This window comes from Colias eurytheme, chromosome 17 (assembly GCF_061535395.1).
Source record: "Colias eurytheme isolate Ceu_HAF_F1 chromosome 17, ilColEury1 Martin Lab GWU primary, whole genome shotgun sequence".
Classification (NCBI taxonomy): Eukaryota; Metazoa; Arthropoda; class Insecta; order Lepidoptera; family Pieridae; genus Colias; species Colias eurytheme.
The window spans coordinates 7,879,353-7,895,244 of record NC_142996.1 but is presented as its reverse complement, the minus strand read 5'-3'; the positions used below and the strand labels follow the sequence as shown (position 1 = coordinate 7,895,244).

The 15,892-nt window shown below is 32.3% G+C and overlaps 2 protein-coding genes and 1 long non-coding RNA gene across 3 annotated transcripts in view; all 3 read left to right on the top strand.

Moving 5' to 3' along the window:
* Positions 1-15,892, top strand: part of LOC149901337 (uncharacterized) — a 197,218-nt gene that overhangs the window by 125,231 nt on the left and 56,095 nt on the right. The window lies entirely within an intron of this gene.
* The window catches only part of beta4GalNAcTA (beta1,4-N-acetylgalactosaminyltransferase A), a 117,710-nt gene that overhangs the window by 81,409 nt on the left and 20,409 nt on the right, over positions 1-15,892 (top strand). The gene's annotated exons all lie outside the window — the stretch shown is intronic.
* Positions 9,042-10,492, top strand: LOC149901341 (uncharacterized). The gene has a single exon (XM_090111716.1). It carries the CDS (start codon positions 9,665-9,667, stop codon positions 10,490-10,492), a length of 828 nt encoding a protein of 275 aa, XP_089967842.1. The 5' UTR covers positions 9,042-9,664.

Here is a 15,892-nt window from a genome sequence, read left to right as displayed (position 1 = left end):
AAATTCTTTTCCCTTCCAAAGCTTAATTTAATTAAAAAGATGATAAGAAAAACAACGCTTGGTTAAAATTATAAGTTGCAGGCGGAAATACATTTCGCTTTTAATTTTGTAGTTTTAAAAGGTTATTTTGAATTTAATGCTATAGTCGGCGTGCTTTGATATATTTTGTAAACGAAATTAGACTTTATGTTATGTTAATAATATATGTTATATTGTTGTGGTTCTTTTTCTAAGTTCTGGTTCGGGACAAAGAGAAACTAATGAAGATTGATAGAGGAAAGTTGATGGAGGTAGCGTTCAACTATTTAGTAGAATATGTATGAATGCAAAGATCAACGGATCAAAGGGTTTCGTCAGTTCTTTGAGATATAGGGCCGGTTACAATACAACTGATAATACCATTTTTAACATTTTCTTATCTTTATTTTCATACATTTGTCATTTAAACTGACAAAAAACCAAGTTGATGTCCAGAAGTTGAGGAATCGAACATAACATAACAACTTCGGCAGGTATAAATTTCTTCTCAACCAGTTAATGTGCTTTCTACATTTATATAAATAAAACATTAACAAATGACTACGACATAATATTATTTAAACAAATTCAATAAGACGTGTGGACCGATGTGTTTTGTAATTGACTTGTGGTATAATGCCTAATACATTTCGATTCTTGCTATTCATATCTTAAAATCATAAACAATAATTCATAATATCACTTAATGTGCACACTTAATTCTACTATTAAAACATACATATTATATATGCATGTTTATCAGCCATCTGGTTTCCATAACTCAAGCGAAAGCTTAGTATGGGATCAGATCGTGCCGTGTGTGAAAATTGTCCTGAAAAATAATTTATTTATTTATTTTATTTACATATAATATTAAAATTACGATTATCAAATAATAACCCTTTATTACGCTAACAGTCTAACATTAACTTAACCTCTTTAATCGCTTCTTTAACAACCCTACCATAATAGTTCAAACAGGTATAAACACAAATGGGTAGACAAGATGGTTTCAATTAAAATAAAGGACCAAAACCCGCACATTCACACCCTCGGTTGCGCATTGCAGGTAGTTTGGATGTTGCAACTATCCGCCGAATAATGAAGCCATTTTCATTCATCCCGTAGATAGAGATAATCTGTAATTTCTTACGTATTTATTTATTTAATACTTTAATATTATAGTAACTATAATATTAACTACTTACCGAAAAACACAGAGTACCACTTATTTGGTGGCCTTATCAGTTATTAGTGATCTCTGCGAGGCAATCACAGGAAAAAGTAAATGTTAAGTCGCCTGTACCCAAACTGAAATTTTTAGGGTACAAAATGTAATTCTATTGGCGTATGTGATGTTTTATCGTTATTTCTCTGTATGTTATTACACCTTTTATTTTTATAATTACGGGAATCATAGGGAATATACGTATACCTACACACATTTCATACACATATTACAGAATAAAACCATTAGCTACTATTGTGTATTCTGTGATAAAACCTTATTTCAGTCCACTAATAATTTTTGAAGCACAATTTTTATGTTACTAAATTAACTAAGATGAAATGAATTGTTATAAACTATTATTTTGGATTATTGCAAAAAGAGTATTTCAAATACTCTAGTGTCCACTACAGACTTGCGCTGTCCTTAATGAGACTTGTTGACTTTATCACGAAGGACAATAACCAGGTCAATGGCCCTTCAAACTACTTTTATCTAAAGATTATTAAGAGAAACGAGTGTTTAGTTCACTGCTTTACTTATCTATACTTCTATACTAATATTTTTAAGCTGAAGAGTTTGTTTGTTTGTTTGAACGCGCTCAGGAACTACTGGTCCAATTTGAAAAATTCTTTCGGTGTTAGATAGGCCCATTTATCGCTTTATACATAGGCTATATAACATCACGCTTGACCAACAGGAGCGGAGCATTGCGGGTAAAACCACGGGGCACAGCTAGATCTATAATAAACACATTAAATACATTTAAATTTATAAAGGGTGGTTTTAATTTGTGTGACATTGTATGTAGATAAAAAAAACTTTATATAAATAGCCTTACTGGTTGGCCTTGTTCGTTCACCTTGACTTCTAACGTAACTTTGTTGTTTAAAAATAGCCCAGAAAAAGGGTTCGTTGCCAAAATGTTGGTGAGTAAAGATAAAAGTTTGCTGTGTTCTATTCTATTTGGTAACTAACAATATAATCCTTGTAAAAGTGTTCATGTTTTAATTAGATATAAATAATACGACTTATTACTTATATTTCTCGACTAACTAACAACATCAGTGCTTAAAGAAAACTAGTAGGTACCTACCTACATTTTCATTTCAGAAGAATAGAGTATAAAATTCTTTACAAATCTTTGAAGCTATCCTTGCATTCACGGTTGTCGACGTGTAACAATATCACGGTGTGAAAAAGTGAGGAAAATCTCAAAGAATCGTTCATTAGGCCGGCTGCCGTGTGAATTGTGATAGATTGGAGAGAGTCAGCTTTTTCTGCGCTATACAAAATTGGATACCCATTTTGTGACACATTTTGCACGACAAGCTACACTATGTACTAGAAAATATTTTTGGTTCAACGTGGTTCAACTAAAGTTTAGTTATTCTTGTGAAAGTTTCACTAAAAAAAATAAACAAGAAGGAATAGGAAGGAAGGAATAGATATATAACATGATTATCTTGCAATCGTTTCTCTAATACAGTAAAGAAAGAATTCACAAATAGGAAAAACTAATTTACCTAACTTGTACCTAACAGTATATTCCTTCTTTAATTATTGTCAGTTCCTTTAGATAGTAATAATATATTACGTGTATGGTTATTTAACAGCTATTAACCCTGTGATACAGGCTCACTCGACAACCGATATATTCGTAAATTATGACGCCCCACTTGATAAATATTCATGATGCATGCTCGTTACTAATTCCTTAAAGATCTATAAGGAATTTGCAGTAATATTTAATCCTTATTCAGAAACTTTCAGAGTGCTTTCACGTAGGCCTGTCAGTACGATTTTTGATATATGATGATGTTAATATGATTTTTTTTCTATAAACGTAAAGATATTTTTTCATCGACTATGTACTCATTTGAATGTTAAAATTCTTTACACAAAGTATAAAAAGTAGGACGAACTTAACCATCAGCTTTACTTTTCGTAAACGAATATCAAAGGTAATGTAAATTTTTAACCCTCGTCTGAAATGTAAATCCATCCGATGTCTCTCAGTTCAGAACTTGTTTCATTTACAATACAAATACACGGAACTAGTTTAAACACTCGTTAACTTCCAAATGGACGTACAAAGTGCTTTAAACTAAACATAGCTTTCGATTTGCCAGTCAATTGTTTTTGATTGACAATCGTATTGTTTGGGGACTTTCTTCTTCAGTGTATTTTCAAATAAGCTATATTTTGGCATCAGTCAGCGATTTCGGCCGCGAGAAATCGTGTTATGTATTACATAAGTAGCTTATGTTGTTGTTTTATAATTTGTAATCTATATAAATAGATTATAATCTTGCACAGAGGTGCTAAATAATGAAAAGTATTATGTATGATTTGGATATGTGTAACTTTTGATGATAAATTATGTATTCTTTTGTTCATTATTGAAGTCACTATCATAAATTATAGAATATCGCTATATTTAGGTATTACTTTATTTGTATTTTTACGTTTGAGTTTGATATGAAATAGAGTTTATATAATTGAAATATTGTATAGGCTTATTTGCTATAAAACAATAAGATCAAATATTAAATGTTTTTCGAGCGGATCGTCTACAAAACTTCTAACTATACTTACATCTTAATACTATTATAAAGGCGAAAGTTTGTATGGATGTATGGATGTATGGATGTTTGTTACTCTTTCACGTAAAAACTACTGAACCGATTACAATGAAATTTAGCACACATATAGAGGGTAACTTGGATTAACACATAGGATAGGTTTTATCCCGGAAATCCCACGGGAATGGGAACTATGCGGGTTTTCCTTTGAAAATGCGGGCGAAGCCGCGGGCGGAAATCTAGTTTAATAATAATAATGAAATTAAACTAAAACATTTATAACAAAGGCTTTCAAAGTGCTTTTGAATCCTCCAATAATGAATGTATTGTACTGTAACTTTATTAAATTCTATTAGCCCTTACTTTGCCTGACAAAATTGTATTTCTATAGACAATTAGTAATTTGCCAAATTTAATTTTAAACTGTGAAAGAACTTATTTTTGTATAGTGAGACGGGTTTTCTCGACTTTTTTGCTGTATCTGTAACTAGACCACTCACGAACTCACTTTACGAATTGTATTTGTTCTACTTTTTATATTTATGTGTTTAAAGGGACTCGATATTTATCAAGCGCAAACATTTTATGATAGATTATATTTTTAACGTACTTACATGTTGTGTTTTTAATCTTATTATCTACTAGATTTCCGCCCGCGGCTTCGGCCGCGTTTGCAAAGGAAAACCCGCATAGTTCCCGTTCCCGTGGGATTTCCGGGATAAAAACTATCCTATGTGTTAATCCAAGTTACCCTCTATATGTGTGCTAAATTTCATTGTAATCGGTTCTGTAGTTTTTACGTGAAAGAGTAACAAACATCCATACATCCATACATCCTTACAAACTTTCGCCTTTATAATATATATTAGAAATATTAGAATATTAGATATATTAGATAATTAGGTATAAATAAAAGTTTTATATAAAATAGTTGACGTTATAAACATTCTTTAAAGAGGATTATATAAAATCCTAAAGGAAAAAAAGGCTCTGTCTAACTAAAAAGCAAGGATGATTAGTGTTTAGAACGCGCTACATTGTTTACTCTCACTATAATTTAAAAAGAGTTATAAATAGTCCATTAATTATAAATAAGTTCTAGCTTATTCATTAGCGTGTGCACAAAAATAACAAGAGACTCCATTAATTAAAGTATAACCCAATTACGGCAGATCGATTTTGGTTGGCACATTTCTTTTAAGCGCTTGGCCAGGCTGAAAGAACCTTTGTCTCTGAAATGGTTAAATAGTGTATGGAATTTAAACGAAGCCAAGAAATTTAATGAGCCGTTGTATGGACTATACGTGTACTGTTTATTTAGATTTGCTAGAAGCGTAATACAAAATTCTTTACATTTTAGAAGCAATGTTTTACTTCGTCGTTGCAACGTAAAACTTTTGAATTTCTTTTCAGGAATAGAAAAAATAACTACATATTAAATAAAATAAATCAAGGCTACATTTATCGAACTCAAAGCAAAATAACTTATTATGCTTTAATTAAGTACACCGTTTATAATGTATTTGAATTTTTCAATTCTCCATTGCTTACTCGATACGTTAAAATTAAAAAAGTAAACTTAAAAAAAAATACATTCCCGCCTAAACGCTCTTACATAATCTGTGACGTAATCACATAGCTGTCACCGGTTACATCGAATGCTGATGTGGGTCCTTAATACCTCATTGGGGACGGTTAGGATTACCAATCCCCTTTCACACCTTGATTGGCCTTTTTCCAGTAACGTAAAGGGTCTAAAACCTCTTTAGCGGTTTACTTTTACTGAATAATATTAATGGGTTCGCTTGTAACAATCATGATAGAACAGTGTTGAAATATTTACATTCATTTTATGCATTATTTGTCTTAAAGAGAGGAAAGCGTCGATCGACTATAGCACAGGTCTAGTACCTAGTTTAGTCGATCGTCGTGTCTTTAATTTATTGTGTAACTATTTTATAATGTGTGTATAAATAAACGTTTTTCATTTCATTTCATTTTCATTGGTTTATTAAAGTTAATTCATTTCAAATGTGTATATAAAACGAAAGCTCTGTCTTTGAAAATAAGAAACGACACAATTCTTGAGTTAAATATTAGACTGTTTTTCCTAACCCGGGATATTGGCGTTTAACTTGTCTGATATAAGTTAATTTATTACCACATAAAGTACATAATATTAATGAGAAGTTTATGTTAAGGAATACTTTAACATTTGTTTAAGTATTAGTACTAGGTATATAGTCAGTAAAGGTATTATTTGTACAGAAAATATTTTTTATAGTTGAATACAATTTCGAAAGAGCTCGATACTACCTTTATGTTCCCATAAATATTAATGAACTTGAGGATCTTTGTATTTTCCCGTACTATGGCTTTTCACTCCCTTTGATTTAATAAAAACCACAATATCGAGGTAGCAATAGTCCAATTTTCTACTGTATATTAAATATTTATCTTGGTAATATAACTTATGTTTAATGTTTATATATGAAGAAGTCTCAGCTATTTTTTCTTTTACCTTCTTTAATATTAAAGGAACGGAAGTCGGAATAATAAACGATAAATAACTCGCTGATGTAGGTTCGTTTATTTCATTGACACGTTGTAGATACAGAGATTTTCTTGGAATTTTTTGTTAGTGAATAAAATATATTCTGGTAAATTTCAATATGAAAAGATTACTTGTATTGAAATGTATTTTTAGCCATAATAACTAAAATGTTAACTACTCATTTTTCTCAAATCCAAAACCAAATAGATTGACGTTTTAATATAGATTTTTTGTGAAACTATCGATTAAAATATTATTTATAATTTAAATACGAAAACCATCGTTGAATTTTTGTTAAATTGCGTCCTACTTAAGACAAAAAAAAAATATATATATATATATATATAATCGTTAGAATAGTTCCTTACAAAATAGTCATTTCTATTTTTTTCTTAACACATGAACAAACAAACCAATATATGACAGTTGAAGTAAATAGAGATAAAGGAATATTATCCGTGTTTGAACTAAGCAGTAAACTTTACGAGTTCCCAGCAGTTTGTGGTTCCGTATGTTCCGACTGAACTCTCTAAAACTATCTCTCTGTTTTACTACTATAGATAAAGGCTTTGTGTGAAAGGGACGGAGTATAATGGGAGTTAAGCCAGCTATTTCAGAAGGATATTTGCAAAGTTGTGCGTTAATGTTCGCGGATGAAGTCGGTATGAAATAAGTTTGGACTGAAGTGTGATATGATGATATTAAACGTGGTTTAATTTGATGCTAGATTATTTCGCTTCGGTTTTACAGAAAAAGAGGTAAATTACGCTTTTTATAAGTAACATGCAATGTTTTAATAAGCAAGCATGACGAAAACAATGTGAATATTAATGTGTTACTCTCTAACACATTTGTCCTGCTAAAATGACAAAAATATATTCATCCATCTTTTGAATGAAAATAATAATTCAATTTTTTCTCATATTAATACAATATAGATCCTTACATTAAAACTAGATTTCAAATATTTATAACCATTGTTCGTGGCTCATAAAACCTCTCTCATAAATATTAAAGCGTCATAAGAAGATTTTAAACGCGCGTGATAAATCGCCAAAATTTAATATCATATCGTAAATTTAATGGCTAAATAAATTGGACAGTTTCTGTGATATCTTAATCAACGTTACGTGATATTTTATTAAAATGTCTCTTGCTTTATATTGATAACAATGTACGTTTAAGGTATTTAAAATGTAAACCTTAGATAGTCTTAGAAAATATTTTGAAACAAAAATAGGTAATACAATTTTGGTATAATTATTTTGAAGTGAAACTTCTTTAGGCGCGTTGAGAGTAAAATTCTAAGGTCGCGTCATGGCAATACCATCACGTAATGGAGTAAGGCGACGATTTTGGTATCTTTTAATCTTGCCAAAGAAGCTTCACTTCTGACACGTGTGCTCTTTTAATGATTAATTTCTTTTAATTTTCATCTCGTTATACACGAAAAACTACCTAGATATGTATACACTGTTACGTATATTTATAACTACGTATATATTAAATTAAACGAAAAATATGTATTCCTTTGAATAGTATGTGCTTATACAACCATAATGAATATTCATGTAAATTGAAACAATATAAATGTGGACAGTGGCGAAAAGGTATTTTTAGTATAATCCTGAGGCACTTTATGAAAACTCGTCACGCACGAGTGAGTGTGTTGCATATATAATTTAAAAGAATGTGATTAAAAATTAAAAATATTGCTTGGCTTTCTCTGAATAAATTACGTCTAAGTATAATTTTCCACGTTCATTTTTTACGTTGGATCGAAAAATTAATATTGGTAATAGTAGTGTTGACCCGGTATGGTAAAGTAGTATCAAATACAATATCCTTACTCTGATAGGAAACAAAATATTGTTTACCCATTTCATTTTAATTTGCCTCTAAAAAAACTGATCAGTGAAACATAAACTACGAGATCTGCATTTTTTAAATGAATACACCTTCACACTCATAAATCTTTTTTAACTTTGTAGGTTGATAAATAATGATCCTTGTCCTGTATAACGTGGCAGAGATTGATTTATTCTACGGTGAATTTAACTTTTTGTGTAAAAATAATGTTATTTCGTAATTATAAAAGCCTATTCAGACCAATCAACACTCACTTAACGATATTAAATACGACACTTAACGATATTATAAGCTACGTTCTCATCATGATTTTGTAAAATGCATTACGCTTTTTAGTTACATAATTGATTTAAATATAATAACTATCGAAAAAAGGTACAGTTTGACAAGTCCTTTATATAAGTTTTGAGAATAATTTGGCTCAATAATCAGCTGATTTTACATGATTCTTGGCTAAAAAGTTATATTACTAAAATTATTTTGTAACTAAAAACGATAAATCACGTAGCGGTTCACGTAGCATCAGCGTAGCCATCGCTACGTTGAACCGCTACGCGTGTGTGCTACGAAAGTAAAGAATTTATTATCAGCTACGTTTCATATTCATGTTTGTGAACATGCTACGAAAAGTTTTAACAAAGTTAAACATGAATTTTGTTGAACATTCTAAATATCCCACGCAAGTCAACAAGGGTCCAATTAATGTGGAGAATAATATTTATTTTTGGATATTAATACGCGTGTTATTTTTAATTAAATAAGCATTGTTTTAAGGGAGAGAGGGCGCTAGTGTGCCAATGTTTACTTCGGCTCCGTATCAAAAGTGATCTAAAAATAAAAATAAGTGAATGTACTCAGTGGAAAAGACAAAAGTGAAGAGGCAAATAAGTGACTTACAACATATATTGTAAAAAACGTCTTATATGGTGTGAAAACTCTATAAACAGTGAAAATTGCGTGAATGTGAACTATCCGTATTTCGTGTTTAAACAGTTACATCTCCCCAAATTTAGACAATTTGAAGTGAAGGACTAACTAAAACTGATGCAAATCGTGAGCTTTCAAAATTCTAGAAACCGTTTGTCAATATAAAAGTGATATAAATAACCCTACTTCATCGATACCGCCCGGGATGACTTGCACAAATTAGCAGTTTAGAAGTGGCTCAACTGTTTCAAAGTGACTAGCGACATCTGTGGAAAACTACCCGTATCACCAACACAAAGATATCAGCAAAGGCACTAGCGACACCTGTGGAAATCTGCCCGTATCACTAATACAAGTCAAAACCATCTTCGATCTACGAGCGATCCAACAACCTTAGCAAGCTGACTTAGGAACACAAGAGGGCGCTAGCTTAACCAAAACAACCACTTGAACAACTGTAGTAGGTACAGAATAAGTTAGGAGATGGAGGAAATTATGCACGAGCTTCGAAAAATTCGAAGAGATTTGGATGAACAGAAAACCGCAATAGAAAAAAGTGGGGAAAAAGTGACCGAAAAAGTTACGCAAAATATAAACAGTATATTGGATGACAAGTTTAAACTATTCAATGAAAAATACGAAGATCTAAGGGAAAAATGTGAAAACCAAGAAAAGCGACTGTATTTTCTGGAAAAACAGGCAAGAAAAAATAACATCGTCTTTTTCGGAATAAAAGAAGTGGAAACATCATATTTTAACCTAGAAACTCTCATAATGAACTTTATCAAAGAACATTTTTCTCAGGACCTGGATCGCAGGGATATTCAAGAAGTTAGAAGAATAGGCAAGAAGGGAGAAAGACCTCGCCCAATAATTGTCACTTTTTGTACACTTGGCACAAAAATAAATTTATTTAAAAATAGAAATGCACTAAAAGATACCGGTTACTATATAACTGAAGATTTTCCACAAAATATTCTGGAGAAGAGGAAAGAGCTTCAGGAACAAGCAAAAATCGAAAGGGAAAAGGGAAACCTTGTAAAAATAAAATACGATAAGCTTGTCATTAGTGAAATAAACAGAACAGCTGGAAATAACAAAAGAATGCTTTCAACTTCACCTGAAAACAAAACTACAAAAGGATCTGAAACAAATACACAGGCTAATAAAAAAAATAAATCTCAAACGCAAATAAGAAGAACTTCAAGCCTATCGGAAGGCATTATAAAACCGGGCATGCTGAATTACCTGGTCAACAAGAACACTAACAACTCATCAGATCTACAGCAAAATAACAAACTTAATATATAGCAACTACCGCCCCCCTCTCGCAACGTTAACATACAACAACCACTATCAGAAAACCTAACTCATCTTCCAAGCCGGCTGGTCACCGTGGAAGATCATGACCAAAACCCTCCAAACTACCGTCCACAAAATGAAACCGCACAAAATACGTTATATATTCTGACATACAATGTTAGAACACTTTCATCATATGAAAGTTTGATAGAGCTAAATGAAGCTTTCAAAGAAATTAAATACGACATTTTAGGTTTAGCAGAAACAAGAAGGAATGGAAACATTATAGAAGAGTACGAAAACTTCATTTTCTGCTACACTGGTCACACACCTGGAAGACATGGTATAGGTTTTATAGTTAAAAACCATCTTAAAAATAATATAGAAAGCTACATTGGCATATCTGAAAGAGTAGCCATGTTGAACCTGAAATTTGAGAGTACTAGACTATCCATCATTCAAGTCTACGCCCCTACTGCACAAGCAAACGAGAATGAGATCGATGACTTCTACGCGACAGTAAATAGGGCAATGGATCTAGCACATAGAGACTTCATAGTGATGGGCGACCTAAATGCTAAAATTGGGATACCAAAAAAAGAGGAGCATTTAATCATGAAAGGACACGGATATGGAATTAGAAACGAGAGAGGACAAAGATTAATCGATTTCGCTAGTGAAAACCAACTGTCAATTTTAAACACCTTCTTCAAGAAAAAACCCAAACATAAATGGACCTGGCGATCACCGGATGGAGCGTACAAAAACGAAATCGACTTTGTATTATCAAACCGACCACGTTTGTTCAAAAATATAGAAGTACTGAACATTAACTACCCTTCGGACCACAGGCCAGTAAGAGCTACAATATCACATGATACACTTTTCAAAAAAATAGAACAAAGTTTGCTAACTGTCAACAGAATATAATAAAAAGTGAAGAAGAAATCTCCAAGTTCAAAGAATACCTAAACTCTTACATATCGGAAGATCAAATGGTAGCTGAGACTATTGTCCCAGTTCAAAAATACTACGACAACTTAATTAAAATCATCACATTAAGCTTACAAAACGCCCGAGCAGCACAAAACCCAAAGAAAGTCCACAAAATATTTTCAGAGCGTACATTAAAACTTTTTAAAAGAAGACAAGAATTACAGAAAAGCTCAAATAAAACTAGAGCAACAAAAAACGAAATCTCGGCGCTTTACAAGGTTGTAAACAAATACATAAAAAAAGATTACGCCAACTATAGATACAAAACTATTGAAAAACATCTACGCCAAACTGGAAGCACGAAAAAGGCATATAAAGAGCTGAAACCAAATAAAACCTGGATAGAAGAGCTAAAACGAGGTGAAATAGCCAAAAAGAATCGTGGCGACATCATCAGCATAGCGACAGAGTTCTACAGAGATCTCTACAGCACAAAAGAGCCAGAAGACACTAGCCACGAGAACCTATGTTACAACAGTGATGGCAACGTACAAAAAAGCCTCCAAATTGATGAAAATGACGTCATTGAGGCATTGAATAAACTGAAACTAGACAAAAGCCCGGGCTCGGATAACCTAGCAAACGAGACTCTAAAGATAGCCGCTCCAATACTAGCTACACCTTTTACAATTTTGTTTAACTCTATCCTCGAATATGGCGAGACGCCCACGCAATGGTCTGAATCCAACATAATTCTCTTATACAAAAAAGGCAACCCGAACGATATAGGGAACTATAGACCAATAAGCCTGCTGCCGAGCACATATAAGCTATTTTCTACAATCCTTACCAAAAAAATTAGCTGTTCGTTGGAAACAAGACAACCTGTCGAACAGGCAGGATTCAGAAAAGGCTTCTCCACCATCGATCACATCCACACACTCGAACTTCTCATCGAGAAATACCAAGAGAGAAATAGACCACTGTACTTGGCTTATATTGACTATAAAAAAGCATTCGATTCGGTGTCACACAACTATATCTGGGAAACTCTAGCAACACAGAATGTGGAAAATGAATATATAAGAGTTATCAAAAGCATATACGAGAAGAGCAAAAGTAGAGTTAAACTGGAAACAGCCGGCTCTTGGTTTCCTATAAAGAGAGGCGTGAGACAGGGTGACCCACTGTCCCCTATACTATTTATAGCCACATTAGAATCGATAATAAGTAAGCTTAACTGGAACAAATGTGGTATAAAAGTAAAATCGGAGTATTTAAACCATCTACGTTTTGCCGACGACTTGGTACTGATATCAGAGACAGGAAAAGAACTACAACACATGGTAAAGTCACTAAACCAAGCAAGCAAACTCGCTGGGCTTGAAATGAACCTCTCTAAAACTATGGTAATGACCAATAACACCAAGGTACCAATTTATGTCGACAACATCCCTCTCCCATATACGGAAAAATACATATACCTAGGCAAACAAATAAGCTTCGACAGGCTAAGCAACTACCAGGAAATTGAGCGCAGAGCTCAGCTGACGTGGAATAAGTACTGGAGCTTCAAAGAAATATTTAAGAGCAACATGCCAATTAAACTGAAGACAAAGGTCATGAACTCCTGCCTTATACCATGCCTAACCTATGCTTGTCAGACATGGAAGTTTAACAAAAGCGTGAAAGAAAAAATTATAACGTGCCAACGAGGAATGGAGAGGAGTATGCTTAACATTAAGAGAATAAATAAAATTAGACATACAAAAATACGCAACATCACAAAAGCAACAGACGGTTTAGAACAAGCTCTGGCGTTAAAATGGAAGTGGGCCGGACACATAGCGCGTCTGCAAGATCACAGGTGGACAAGAAAAGTGTCAGAATGGAGGGGGCCAGTGGGCAAAAGAAAGAAAGGGAGACCTTATAACAGATGGGAGGACGAAATAAAACGCATAGCGGGTCCAAACTGGATACAAATAGCGCAATCCAGAGAAAACTGGCTACGTTTGGAGGAGGCCTTTACCCGCAGAGGGGTTCCTACAGAATAATAAAACATAATAAATACTACGTATTAAAAAACGTGCATATAAAACCTGGAACTATCAACCTATTTAAATTTTTATTTGTGTTATTAAAACTCTTGATACTATAAAACAACTAATTCTGTAAGTGTGTATTTTCTGAAGGAAATAAAAGGCTTTTTTATTTATTTATTTATATATTAAATTAAACGAAAAATATGTATTCCTTTGAATAGTATGTGCTTATACAACCATAATGAATATTCATGTAAATTGAAACAATATAAATGTGGACAGTGGCGAAAAGGTATTTTTAGTATAATCCTGAGGCACTTTATGAAAACTCGTCACGCACGAGTGAGTGTGTTGCATATATAATTTAAAAGAATGTGATTAAAAATTAAAAATATTGCTTGGCTTTCTCTGAATAAATTACGTCTAAGTATAATTTTCCACGTTCATTTTTTACGTTGGATCGAAAAATTAATATTGGTAATAGTAGTGTTGACCCGGTATGGTAAAGTAGTATCAAATACAATATCCTTACTCTGATAGGAAACAAAATATTGTTTACCCATTTCATTTTAATTTGCCTCTAAAAAAACTGATCAGTGAAACATAAACTACGAGATCTGCATTTTTTAAATGAATACACCTTCACACTCATGAATCTTTTTTAACTTTGTAGGTTGATAAATAATGATCCTTGTCCTGTATAACGTGGCAGAGATTGATTTATTCTACGGTGAATTTAACTTTTTGTGTAAAAATAATGTTATTTCGTAATTATAAAAGCCTATTCAGACCAATCAACACTCACTTAACGATATTAAATACGACACTTAACGATATTATAAGCTACGTTCTCATCATGATTTTGTAAAATGCATTACGCTTTTTAGTTACATAATTGATTTAAATATAATAACTATCGAAAAAAGGTACAGTTTGACAAGTCCTTTATATAAGTTTTGAGAATAATTTGGCTCAATAATCAGCTGATTTTACATGATTCTTGGCTAAAAAGTTATATTACTAAAATTATTTTGTAACTAAAAACGATAAATCACGTAGCGGTTCACGTAGCATCAGCGTAGCCATCGCTACGTTGAACCGCTACGCGTGTGTGCTACGAAAGTAAAGAATTTATTATCAGCTACGTTTCATATTCATGTTTGTGAACATGCTACGAAAAGTTTTAACAAAGTTAAACATGAATTTTGTTGAACATTCTAAATATCCCACGCAAGTCAACAAGGGTCCAATTAATGTGGAGAATAATATTTATTTTTGGATATTAATACGCGTGTTATTTTTAATTAAATAAGCATTGTTTTGAGATTTAAATTATTAAATGTTACTGGAATTTTGTAATGAAAGTTATTTCTGTAGATATAATTACAAGTTATGATCTTGTAGCTGATTTCTAAACAGACGTGTTTATTTTATGAACGAATGTGAAATTATAATTACGCAAATTTTATTATTTGTAACTTATTACTTCTTTATCATTGTTTTACAAATTATTTGTGGGTATAACGAACCTACTGTTTGTCCACCAATTCTTTCTCGAAAAATCTAACCGAGGACATTTCTACTGGTCCTTCGTCTTGTTTTGTTATTTAACTAGACCGTCTGTTCGTACAAGGAAAACTTGCTATTTAAATTTATCTGAATTCCTTGCGACGAACTTGGATAAAGTTTTAACTCGTTTTGCTCTATTCGTCCGTTGGGTTTCCTTAATATAATGTCTTTTACATATATACAAATTCATTGATGTATTAAATAATTACACGTAGGTTTATTACTTTGGTATAAAACATTAAAAATAATCTATACCTACTAATATTATAAAGCTGAAGAGTTGGTTTGTTTGAACGTGCTAATATCAGGGAACTAATGCTCCGATTTTTTTAGAAAAATTCTTTCGGTCTTAGATAGCCCATTTATCAAGGAAGGCGGTATCATCACGGTGAGACCAACACGAGCAGAGCAATGCAGGTAAAACCGTGGGGCACAGCTAGATAAAGATAAACTGGTTTTAGTATTTCAATTAAAATTTATCTCTCATTAATTTTCATTTGACAATGATTTGTTTTATAATCACATTTTTGTAGATACCATTATACTAATTGACAGAAACTGATATCAAAGCCACATCAAAGCTTCAATTTATGAGGCAATGGCATTCTATTCTGTTCAACGAAAAAATACTGAATAAAAGCACCGAAGCACGCTAAGATAGCTAATAAGTTTATTCGGGACGCGCGAACTGGGTCACGTATCTGTTGCAAAAATACGTTATGCAGACTTAGGTTCTAACTATTATGATTAGAACGCGATCCTTGTTATTGGAGGAGCGTGTAATTGTGTTTGGGATTTAGCGAATTATTTAGATATTGCGATGCGTATAAATTAGTTTTATGAAGAAATATCTTATCATCGC

Bases quoted from the DNA above. Each gene is read 5' to 3' on its own strand.
- LOC149901341 (XM_090111716.1), top strand. From the start codon at position 9,665: ATGGAGGAAATTATGCACGAGCTTCGAAAAATTCGAAGAGATTTGGAT.